This window comes from Notothenia rossii (genome assembly GCF_949606895.1).
Source record: "Notothenia rossii genome assembly, chromosome: 3".
Classification (NCBI taxonomy): Eukaryota; Metazoa; Chordata; class Actinopteri; order Perciformes; family Nototheniidae; genus Notothenia; species Notothenia rossii.
Window position 1 is genome coordinate 41,099,528 of NC_136901.1, and position 11,809 is coordinate 41,111,336.

The window sequence follows — 11,809 nt, forward strand, 5'->3', positions numbered from 1 at the left end:
CGGCTTATATATGTACACATCATTCCATTTAGCTGCTGCGGCTTATATTCAGGTGCGCCTTATAGTCCGAAAATTACGGTATATATATAATATGTATTTTACCATATAAACTGTGCTGTATTGGAATTATTAAGATATGAATGCATGATTTATATAATGTCTGTATTAGATTCAGATTCTCCTAAACCCACCTAAAGTTAGCGCGCCTCGTTCACATATTTAAACCTTACATTTCAGAAAACTTGTAATACGAAAAATAATTGTTAATATTAGAAATCATCTGGGGGAGTTTCAAACTGGTTTTCATTACGTTGACCTTATTTTCCTGTCGTGTCTCAACTTAACTAATTCCTCCTCAACGTCTGTTCTTAGTTTCTTTCTCTCGTTGTATAATCCAGAACAACATGTCTACACCTTCCTCCCTCAGATTTGTTTACCAAATAGTTTTGCTTCATCTCCTTCCTCTTTGCTTTGTGTGACTTTAGATTCACGACCAACTGAAGGACTCGAAGAAGGGAAGTGTTTTGTGAAGAGAGACTGTGTCTCCGTACGGTGACGCTGCTGGAGGATTTGGAAAAGAAGGAGATTTTGCTGTGCGATGTCTCCTTGCTGTACACACACCTTACACACACATGCACACAGACACACACACTAATGTTATATACACACTTTCTATTATAAATATATATATATTCACTGCTGCAGGTTGAAAACCTATTTTCTCCCCAAGTTGGATTCAAAATACAGCTGTTTTTTTTAATCAAAAAGTCTGAAGTTTTAAAAAAAAAAAACTAAATTGTAAGTCTGTTTTCCCTTTGGTCAGACTTAATTCAAACTTAAGTAAGTCGGTTTAATTATGTTCAAACTTTCTTAAATTTACCATAATGTGCCTTCATTATTTATGCTATCAGACATTTTCTAAAAGTAGACTTTTTATAACGGAGATGTTGTTTTGTTGAAGCTGTACACAAAAAAAGAGATATATTATAGGGTTCGTCCATCAGCAGTGGTATGTTTGTGTCATGACTTTGTAGATGTTTGTTCCGTAGCACTTGAGACAGATTATATGCCAATAATACATATTTTTTGTTGTGTTAATAATTCTTTAAATTACAGTTCCCTGATCTCGTGTTTGGTGTGAACGCACCATAACAAGGTAGCCATCTAGCAAACTGTTTAGCCAGCTAGCTTTGTGTTTTTATTCTGGCTAGCTCACTGTTGTTGTAGCTAGCTGAATTAAACTGTATAAATATGTATAAATTCCTCAAGTAAATTAAGATAGTTAAGATAAGGTTACAAGCTAAATGTTCAAAATTACCGCCATTTGAATAATATCAATGCGTTTTGTCGCACAATTAGTGGCATTGCACAACCGTTAGCTTAACAGTGAACGGTCTAAATGAATGGTTGAATTGACCGTAGCTTGGTGTTTGGTTAAAACGTAATTCTGGGATTCATTTTCTGGGTTTTCTGTACTTTAAAAAGACTTCTGGTTGGATTTCATTGGAAAAAACAACAAAAAAAGTAACATTTTCCACGATCTGCACAACCTCACAACAGTCTTCCAGTTACTTATTCAAAGAGTCCTTTTTCAATAAAACATCCGTTTTGGGAAAACATTGTTGAGGATTAAAGGTTGATTCTTAACAGAAATGCTCGATGTGAAGGACGTTGTTAATCATACCTATCATTGGGAAAGTACCGACGGTCATTTCAAGAGCATGAAGGGAGCTGTAATCAAAGAAATTACTGATTTGTACCAAAGACGCTATAAAATGTGGTCATTGTATATTTTTGTCTTTTTATATATCATAAGGGATACGACAATGCTTGTTGATGGGGGGGAAATGTAAAATGAAAGATTCAAGATTTTACAGAAGTGTACTCTTTTTTTTTTTTTTGTAGCGGGACGTAGAGTTTTATTAATAAATATTTAAGTTTGATTGAGAAAACGGTGTGAGTTGTTTTTTTAATAACCTTTGCTTCTATTTGAATTTCTGTTACTGCAATGTGTCTTAAAGAATTGGGATAAAGTCCGATTGTTTTAATTTGAACACACCCTTCGATAATCCTATATTGGCAAATTCAGTTCTGTTATATCAACCAACTTTATTCACATTTTTCTACAGAATTCACCAAAATAATTCATATAAAACAACAAATAATCAATCAGCTACGCCACCCTTGAAGTTATCAAACGCATCCCACTGACATCACTAAAAATGTATTTCATGTCCAACCTATTTTAGCAAAGTTGCCGTTATCCCCAATCACTTCAATGCCCAGATACAAAAAGTACGCCAAAAACACAATTATCTGTAAACCGGGTTGGTTGCTATCGGTTTATAGATGGAGGACATTTTGTAATCCTCAAAATTAGCTCGCTTTTACCCGTAACTGAAGAAGCTGAAGTTTCACTAAAACAAGGCAGAAACAGTTCATCTGCCAGTACGCCTCGAAAACAATACTCATACAAATGAATCCATCGCAATTGTTACTATTGTTCTGTTTCATCTCCAGGTGTCTGGTTTTGAGTGTGATCACATCATGAACCTTGGCTTTCGTCTTTATCTACAGTGTTACTTTAGTAAGCGCAGCTCTGTCTCCTCCTTTTTTCTTCTCTTCGTCACCCTTCAACTCCTTGTGTGCTTTACCTTTCGCCGCTCCATTATCCTCTTCCTCCTCTTCCTCCTCGTCCAGTTGGAGGCTTCCAGAAGAAAACCTCATTCTGGCGAGTCCAGGGGGACGAACCATTCTCCCAATTGGGGGTGGTTTGCAGTAATACGGATAAAAAACCTCCGGGTCTGAGTCGCTGTAGCTTCCCATTGTGCCGCCGATCATACAAAGAGATGTGGGTCGATCTCGAACTGGGGAGGAATTCAGCGGGAGGTAAGTGGGTCTTGAAGGGCGGTTAAGATGTGGGTAGTATCCAAGAGGACGAAACTCAGACGCCGGGTCAAAGGTGGGGTTAGAACTCCTCGAAAGGTGAAACTTGACATCCGGTTGGCTAGCCACTCGCCGAGGAAGCCCAGGTAGAAAGTTGCAGTCGTCGCTGTAATGTCCCGGTTCAGTTCGTCCGACGCCTAATAGCCTCGATCCGTTACATCCCGGCTGGTAAACCCGACTCAACCCAAGTCCGCCTGATCCAGATGGGCGAAGTTGCCTCCTGATTTGCGGCCAATCTTGATTTGTTTGCGGGTAGAAAGTCGGTCGTGATAAACCGTCCATCGGCACGTAATCCCTCCTTGTTTGAGGGAAGCGTTCCAACGATGACACGGTGACGTAGTCCGACAAGTACGGGTGTCTGTTAAGAGGCGAGGAACTTGCCAATGGGAATGTTGGGAGGACGGGATGGAACTGGTAGGCAGGACTGTTTGGGTAAAGAAGAACCAGCTGTTGACCAGCGTCTGGGTGTGGTTGGGGATTTGGTCGACGCCTTGATCGATTCCCGTAGACGCCGGCTAATCTTTGGGCTTGTCGCTGAATCCCAATGCGTCCCAACCTTGTCTCGTCCATCACGGATGTGGCGGTAGATCTCAGCTTGGACGAAGGACTTGATGTTTGTTGTAAAGATGGAGATAAAGGAGTGGCTCTGGTGAGAGGGCGAGTCCTATGGGTGACTTCGACGCCTCGCTCGTGGGGGTCCATCTCATCCTGACTGCAGACCGCCAACGCGTGACTCGGGCGCGCGAAGAGGTGGGACTGCTCGTACATCTGAGGAGGTAACACACGAACATTACACTTTAGTTATATTCATTGGGTAGTTATCTGCCAATCATTCTCTTGAGGAATTATGTCAATCCGCAGTATCCCAGAGACCAAAGTGAAGGCGTGAAAGATTTGTCCAACCTACAGTTCTTGTGCAAACTTATTCAAGAGAAGTTGCTATGGTCCTACGTTTTTACAACAACCCATAGAAACCTTTAGCCAAACACAAAAAGGAAACACAAATTCTCTCCAACAATCCAACACTCTGGTTATTTAGGGTAAAACTAAGAAAAAGCATGTTTCTGTTTGCTCCAAAATTGACTTTAAACGATTAATCAATGATTATAATAGTGGCCCTTGAATCGATTATCAATGCAGCTCCACTTCAAATAATAGTATATGTATGGGTTAGTTATATTCATTGGCTATTTATCTGCCAAGCATTGTCTTGATGAATTATGTCTTGCCAAAGTTTCCTAGAGGCCAAAGTGAAGCCATCAAAGATTGGTCCGTCCAAAAGTTCTTATTCAAGAGAAGTTGCTATGGTCCTAGGGTTTTACAACAACCCATAGAAACCTTTGGCAGAGCTGCCAACATACACGATTTTGGCGTAGCAGATACGATTTCCAGGCCCTAATTACGCCGCTACGCTTGACTTGAATATCCTACGCATTACCTAACAAATCGAAAAATGAATCGGTGAGCTGGCAGCCTCGTGCATGTGTTGACATCCAACCAGCACTAAAGCTCACATATAAGCCGTTTTATGATTCGTCCCTTGCGTTGGCAAAGAGCCAATAGGATCGGCTGTACTTCTTTTTTGTAATGCCCTCACTACTGTTACCAGGATGCTATGCTGTTTTGGCTCCCGCTGTTGATGAAGAATTCTATTCATGTAGACCAGTGCCGTGCGGTGAGGTTCGTAGCTGGCTTTCAGAGTCAGATAGGCCTATGTGAAAAATATGTGAAGTCAATAGAGTATATTAAAACATACCCGTACTTTTTGGACTATAAGCCGCGCCTTTTTTCCCATTTTTCGACGCTGCGGCTTATGTAACGGTGCGGCTAATCTATGGATTTTTACAGCTAACGGCCAACACCTTTAACTCTATGGGCTCTATGGCCGGTCCGCGGACCCCCACCTTTAAGCGGCGGGTTCCAGCAGGAAAAGCTGGAGGTCGGAAAAGAGTGAGACAGGTAGCGCGCAAAAGTAAAAGTGGAACCGAGAGTGGTACGAGAGACAGAACGAGAGCAAGACAGACAGACATTACGAGAGCGAGACAGTTTGTCCCCGTACCACTGGTTGAAAACCGCTGCTCTAGATCACTGCCGGTACGTGCGCTGGGAGCGCACCGTTTAATTTTGAAAGTTGAAAAGTTTGTGTGTCTGAAACACTATGTGATACAGTACAGTTTACACAGCACAGTACATGTTCTGTAGCTACTATTGCAATAAATGCTAACACTTGAATACGTTATGCAAATATGCAACTTGTTTGTTGAAATGTTAATAAATTGGAGCTTCCTCAAACAGCCATCTCTTTCCCGACAATCCCCTCTGTGCACGAACCCTTACATATGGTAATTAAACATTAAAACACCTGCGGCAGATTCATCGGGGTAAATCATTATGGTTACATACTGTTACATATATATATCGGGGTAAAACCATCAAGCATCTTTGTAACAGAGCAGGGAGGCATTATACAGGAGGGGATATTTCCTCACTAGCATCTTTGTTACAGAGCAGGGAGGCATTATACAGGAGGTGCTAATTTCTCACTAGCTCCGCTAGCCTTTCTCTTAAATTCAACGGCGCGTGCCGTCTAACATAGACAATCACACTGTGACTGGTCGATCGAGTTATCTTCTGTCCCGTCGTATGAAACAAGCATTTTAGCTCAAGCAATGATCTCAGTAAATCGGGACGTGAAGTGATTAATGGAGTCTAGTGTCCAGGCTTTCGCACGCCCTCCTCATTGAGACAGAGATAGCCTACTGTTTGCCTCCCCTCTGCTTTTTCACCGCGGGTTTATGTCAGATCAGCAAGACTACAACACATAGGCCTACCTAAAATACATTACCTACTCAATGGATAGAAAGGACATAATACGAGTGTCTACAAACATTTCACAGACAATGAGAGAAAAAGGCATGCGTTTAATCCAGTTTGTGAGGGATTGCTCAATCTGACGTGAGGCGCCGCTCTTTGCTGCCTTACCCCGCTTGTCTCCTCTCTGTTTGAACCATAGACTGGTTTGAACAGGTCACGAGCAAATTCAGCTATTTTGGTTATAAAATTATTTAAGATAATTGGAATCATACAAAAATTACATTTATAGCACAGATAAGTAGAAAATATTAATATCTGTTTTATTTCATTATATAATTTAACATATGTGTTGTGTTTTTATTATCTTAATTTCTAATGGACCAATGATAATTCGTGAATACACTATGCCCGCGAAATCGCGGAGAGAGCTGTCAGTTGAAGTCTATCAAAAATGGATGGTGAACGTACTTGTCCTCCGCCGAAAAAGCGGCGAATTTCTGAACAGCGCTTCAAGCTAGAATATAACGCAGAATGGCCGACCATCACCCGGTCGAAGCTGGACGACTTCCACGCTTACTGTATGTTGTGTAAGGCAGATTTTAGCGTGAGGCATGGGGGCCGACACGACGTTGAAAAGCACACCAGGACTGCTAAACACACGTCATACAAGGCGGCAGTGGAAGCTACAAGGCCCATCGCGGGCTTCTTTACGGTTGACAGTGACACCAGTGTCATAAATGCCGAAGTGCTCGCTGTGGACTTTCTGGTGGAACACAACATCCCGATCGCGGTGGCCGACCACATCGGGCCACTGGTGAAAAAGATGTTTCCGGACTCGAAAATCGCTGGTAAGGCTCAAATGACAAATAGCCTCAATTCATCTCAAGCATTCATAGGCATAGATTTATATCTGTATACTGTCACAATACACTCTACAATCTGTACAGACTAGCCTATATAAAACAGTTACAGTACTGCCCTGGTTGATAATCTGATTTAAATCTTGCAAATTAATGATTGCTAATTTATACTGATACTGTATCATTCTGATAAACATTTTTCATTTTATGTAAAGGTGAAAAAAAAATAGCCTAGGCCAACTTACTCTACAGAGGATTAATATCATGATTGTAATTCTGCAATTCTGTGTAATCTAGAGTATAATCATGATAATACAATTCAATATTTTTGTGATTGCAATTGCAGGAAAGTATGGGTCTGGTCGCACAAAGAGCAGCGCCATTGTTGGAGCCCTTGCCAAGGAGGATGCGTCTGTGATCACGGAGGCAATGAGGACAGCTCCATACTCCCTAGCCACGGATGGGAGCACTGACTATGGAGACTGTAAGCTGTATCCTCTTGTTGTGAAGTACTTTGATCGAGGACTTGGGCGTGTTCTGACAGTACTGCTATCTTTGCCAGAGTGTCATGAGGCATCTACTGGGCAGAACATATTCAAACTCATTGACAATGAACTTGAGAAACGTAGCATATCCTGGGACAACTGCATGAGTTTTGGGGCAGATAATGCCATGGTGATGCAGGGACTCAAAGCTGGCACGGCAGGCTACATCAACAAAAAAAACAGTGCAGTATATGTGCTGGGATGCCCGTGCCATCTAATTCATCTAGCTGCAGAAAAAGCTGCTGCTCAGCTTCCAGTGTCCATTGAAGAGCTGCTGGTGGACATATACTTCTACCTAGACAAATCCAGCAAGAGGAAACAGGGACTGAAGAAATTTCAGGATCTGTGTGGAGTGGAAATGAGAAAGATTGTTAAACATGTAAGTACGAGGTGGCTCTCTTTAGATAAATGCATCGCCAGGTTGTTGCAGCAGTGGCCTGCATTGCTGCAATACTTTGAGTCAGAACAGTCTGGGCACAGCAGCAAGAACAAATCCACGCAGAGCAGCAGCAAGGACAAGACCACGCAGAGCAGCAGCAAGGACAAGACCACTCACAGTGTTAGCAAGGACAAGTCCACGCAGAGTAGCAGCAAGGACAAGTCCACCCACAGTGTTAGCAAGGACACATCAACCCACAGTAACGGCAGCAAGGACAATTCTCAGTTTGATTTGGCAGGCTATCTCTTTCGCCAACAAAACCTAGCCAAATTCAGTCAGGGAAAGAAAACACCAGCAGCTGCAACCACACAGCCCAAGACTGCAACGGCAAAGCCCAACACATCTAGCGCTGCACCCACTCGGCCCAAGACATCTAGCACTGCACCCACTCAGCCCAAGACATCTAGCACTGCACCCACTCAGCCCAAGACATCTAGCACTGCACCCACTCAGCCCAAGACATCTAGCACTGCACCCACTCAGCCCAAGACATCTAGCACTGCACCCACTCAGCCCAAGACAGGGGCACAACAGAGAGTGCAGAGGGCATGTCAACATCTGCAGGACCCAACATTCCATCTTTACTGCTACTTTCTGAGTGCGGTCCTGCCGATATTTGATGAGGCCAACACTCTGCTGCAGCTAGACAAACCCTGCATACAAGTACTACACAGGACTTTGACCACACAGCTGAAGAATCTCTTGAACCGATTTGTGAAGCCTCAGGTGATTAATGCAGCTGCTAAGGTTCACCAGGTACCATTTAGGGAACCAAGCAACCAGAAGAGCAATGAGACCTTGTTCATTGGGCAAAACACCAGAGACTTCATAGCAGATCACCCTGAGCTTGAGGAGCTGCAGCTGGCCCAGGTCTTCAGCGCTGTGCGGGCATTCTACATGAAGGCTGTTGAGTACATGGTGAAGAAGTTTCCCTATGATGACCCAGTGTTACGGAATGCTTCTGTGGCTGACATGTCTGCACGGGACAGCGCAGAGTTCAATTCTGTGAGGTACTTCACAGGCAGATTCCCCTGCTTGAAGATGAATGCTGAGGAGATGGACAAGCTTGAGGGTCAATTCATGACCTACCAAACCGATGCTCTGCCAGAAAGCATCACCAGCTGTGACAGACCAGACACACAGTGGCACCTGATGAGTCAGCTGAAGGATGGAAATGGCCATCTCAAGTACCCTTTACTCTGCAAGGTAATGCTGGCTATCCTCTGCATCTTCCATTCCAATGCAGACTGCGAACGCATCTTCAGTCTTGTCACAAAAAACAGAACGGAGTTCAGACCTAGTATGGGAATGGAGACCCTGAGTAACCTCATTACCCACAAACAATTCATGGTGGCAAAGGGGTCTGTCTGCTACAAGCAGGCGTACTCCAAGACAACTCTTGCCAAGGCCAAGTCAGCAACCTATGACCATCTAAAGTGAGAGGTTGATCAGATGGTCATGTCACAGCCAAAGGTTCCCTTGAGTTGAACTCTGTTCTAAAAAAGGCTGTGTACAGGTTTTTCATGTGTTATTGTTCAGTATTGTTTCATGATGAATTCTGTTCGGTTAATAAAAATATTTTTTTGTGTATGTTGGTGTTTAATTGTGTGCAACAGTACAGGGAAAAGGAGAAATTATACACAAAAAATTTACTTTGCAGAAAAACATGTCCTAATATGACCTAGATTGCATCTCAGAGCATGTAAAGTCTCTGGCTTCTGATAAGATAAGATAAGATAACTTTTATTAATCCTGTAAGGGAATTGCACATGTTATAGCAGCAGGGTGATAGGAAAAGGAATAGGGAACTATATATACATACAATTTACAGTAAAATAGAAACAGTTGAATACAAAAGATAAATAGAAATAAGTAAAGTAAAAATGAAATAAGGGGGCATTCTGGGGGCTTCGGCGGACCTCGGACCCCCCGCCGGAAAAAAAATTGCCTTCCTCCGCTCGGCATGCTACTACTTTCTATAACACAATGTTGGCAGCTCTGCTTTGGCCGAATACAAAAATGAGACCAAATTCTCTCCAACAATCCAACACTCTGGTTATTTAGGGTAAAACTAAGAAAGGCATGTTTGCTTGACTTCATTCTTAAAAAGTAAACCACACAGATGTTCAAGTTATAAAAGGTAAAATCAAGAAAAGCATGTGTCTGTTTGCTCAAAAAATTACTTTAATGTATAATTAAAATAGTGGCCATTGAATCGACTATCAATGCAGCTCTACTTCCAATTTAGTATATGCATGGGTTTTCGAATAAATGTTAAATGTAGATTATTACCTGTTTAGAGACATCTGTGAGGAGATCAGGCGAAGAGCGACACTGTCGAGGGTCGTAGTCCGACTGGCAGTAAGCCCTGGATAAACACCAAGAAGATGTTATTAGATATGTGATTGATATTTCCTCCAAACCCAGTTGAGCAAAGATTTAAACATTAACAGTTTGTCGAATGTCCAGTAAATCCAACAACAAGAAAGGGAAATGTGGGTTATTTCCTAAAGGTAAACCAGACACACCATAACTAATAGTTTGCTTCTTAGTAGAAAACCGTTGTAATCACCTGTAGTAGCTTTGACGGTGGTATTTAAGTAAAGTAGGTCGATTAGCATTTGTATTAGTGTGTAAACCTTGGTATGATTGATTTAATTTATTCTCACCTCTCAAAGTGCGCAGGCTTCTTCTCTCCTGATCCCATACACTCCAGCAGCTGTTTCTGCGTCCGTCCACTAGTAGAGTTTGAGTAAAAACAACAAGCCTGATCATTTACAGCATCAGGAGAATGAGACAGAACTGAACTAGTGTTATTGGTAGGATTTAATGTACCTGTATCTGAAGCTGGAGCCCTTACAGGACAGCAGAGTTTTCTGTATTGTGTTCGGTTCCTCGGCCAGTCTGAAGAAAGCGTGGTACTCAACACTTGTTTTCCAGAAACACTTGCACACATCTCGACTGGCCATGGAGAACTCGAGTGTGTCCTTACACGACGTCTGCACGGACACATATTTACATTACCAGACATGTTAGAGCCAGTATTTTGTTTTTATAAGAAAGGCCACCTAATCGTGACGTCTGTAGTCAACCAGAGTAGAAAAGACTACAATTTGCCTCCTCTAAAGAGACAGTGATGGGCAACCTGTTAGAAAGACGCCATTGAGGCAGTTTTTAATAGTTCAATTCCCCTTCAAGTGATCAAGTTATATAAGCCTTAACATAGGAAGAAAGGAAGAAAGAATACCTAAGTTCTTTGTTATTTTATTTAAGTTTTGCCTCTTTATTTTGATTATTTTAAAGGCCTCTTTTCTTTGTTGCATGTGTAAAAGTTTGTTATTTTAATTTGGAGCAAACCCAGTGCATAATATCATCCAAACCAACGGAGGCCACTCATCAACTGTAAGTAATATAAAGGAAAGAAAACGAGATAAAAGTGTCTGTTTAAGGCGTCTAGTTGATAGAAAAATAAGGAAGGAAGCCACGACAACAAGACACATAATAGATACGTATTGAACCAATGCAGTCGAAGAACTCCCAGTAAAGCCTCACCCCGACCATGTCGTGTAGTTTGATGAGGAAATGTTTGCGCTTAAAGCTCAACTTGCGGATCTTCGCCCAGCTGAACGTGTTGATCTTAGTGTTTCCCTAGAAAGCACAGAAGAAAAAGATCCATTAATCTGTCATTCCCAACCCAAATGTTGTCGAATTCAAGATGAACATTTTGACTGAACAAAGTCAACCAAACCATGTCTTTAGGATTCATAATCTGCATCATCTGTGACTCAGACTAAGTGTGAAAGTCAGGTATGAACAGTGGACCGTTAAATGACACGCGATACTGCTTAAAAATATGATTTGCTATATTTTTAAATAATTGTTTCATGTTATTATGGTTTTCTTAAAATAGTTCTTTATATGTGTTTTACATTTTTGTTTTACTTTATGTATGCACCACAACACCGAGTCACATTTCTGGCAAGTGTTAACCTACCTGGTAATAAACCTGATTCTGATCCTGATTACTAAAATGTTCTTAAAACACACATACTATTTATAACGGCCGTCCACACAGCGGCGTGCGTTGACGCTTGCCGGCGGGCGTATCTGAAACTCGACCAAGAACTAATCACATGAATCTCCCGCCCCTAACACACAAGCAGCGGTTTGATTGGCTAGAGCTTGTACTGGCATATGATTCGATT

General features: G+C 42.0%; 3 protein-coding genes across 4 annotated transcripts in view; 2 read left to right on the forward strand and 1 right to left on the reverse strand.

Annotated features, from left to right (window-relative positions):
- Positions 1-1,952, forward strand: part of stk26 (serine/threonine protein kinase 26) — a 31,322-nt gene extending 29,370 nt beyond the window's left edge. For both annotated transcript variants that reach the window (XM_079670972.1, XM_079670973.1), the window contains exon 12: positions 486-1,952. In XM_079670972.1, coding sequence (XP_079527098.1) covers positions 486-501 — 16 coding nt within the window. In that variant the 3' untranslated portion in view covers positions 502-1,952. The remainder of the gene's footprint in view (positions 1-485) is intronic.
- A 110-nt stretch (positions 1,953-2,062) lies between these two features.
- Positions 2,063-11,809, reverse strand: part of LOC307032904 (FERM domain-containing protein 7) — a gene marked incomplete at its 5' end in the record, with an annotated part of 27,678 nt that continues 17,931 nt past the window's right edge. Inside the window, 5 exons of the mRNA XM_079671182.1 lie at positions 2,063-3,714; positions 9,897-9,972; positions 10,274-10,342; positions 10,440-10,603; positions 11,157-11,252. Coding sequence (XP_079527308.1) covers positions 2,572-3,714; positions 9,897-9,972; positions 10,274-10,342; positions 10,440-10,603; positions 11,157-11,252 — 1,548 coding nt within the window. The 3' untranslated portion in view covers positions 2,063-2,571. The remainder of the gene's footprint in view (positions 3,715-9,896; positions 9,973-10,273; positions 10,343-10,439; positions 10,604-11,156; positions 11,253-11,809) is intronic.
- Positions 4,295-9,194, forward strand: LOC307032751 (uncharacterized protein). The gene is made up of 2 exons (XM_079670971.1): positions 4,295-6,608; positions 6,967-9,194. The coding sequence occupies exons 1-2, from the start codon at positions 6,212-6,214 to the stop codon at positions 9,042-9,044; spliced, it is 2,475 nt and encodes an 824-aa protein (XP_079527097.1). The 5' UTR covers positions 4,295-6,211; the 3' UTR covers positions 9,045-9,194.

Bases quoted from the DNA above. Each gene is read 5' to 3' on its own strand.
- LOC307032751 (XM_079670971.1), top strand. From the start codon at position 6,212: ATGGATGGTGAACGTACTTGTCCTCCGCCGAAAAAGCGGCGAATTTCT. The intron at 6,609-6,966 runs GTAAGGCTCAAA...TTGCAATTGCAG, and splicing joins TCCGGACTCGAAAATCGCTG to GAAAGTATGGGTCTGGTCGC.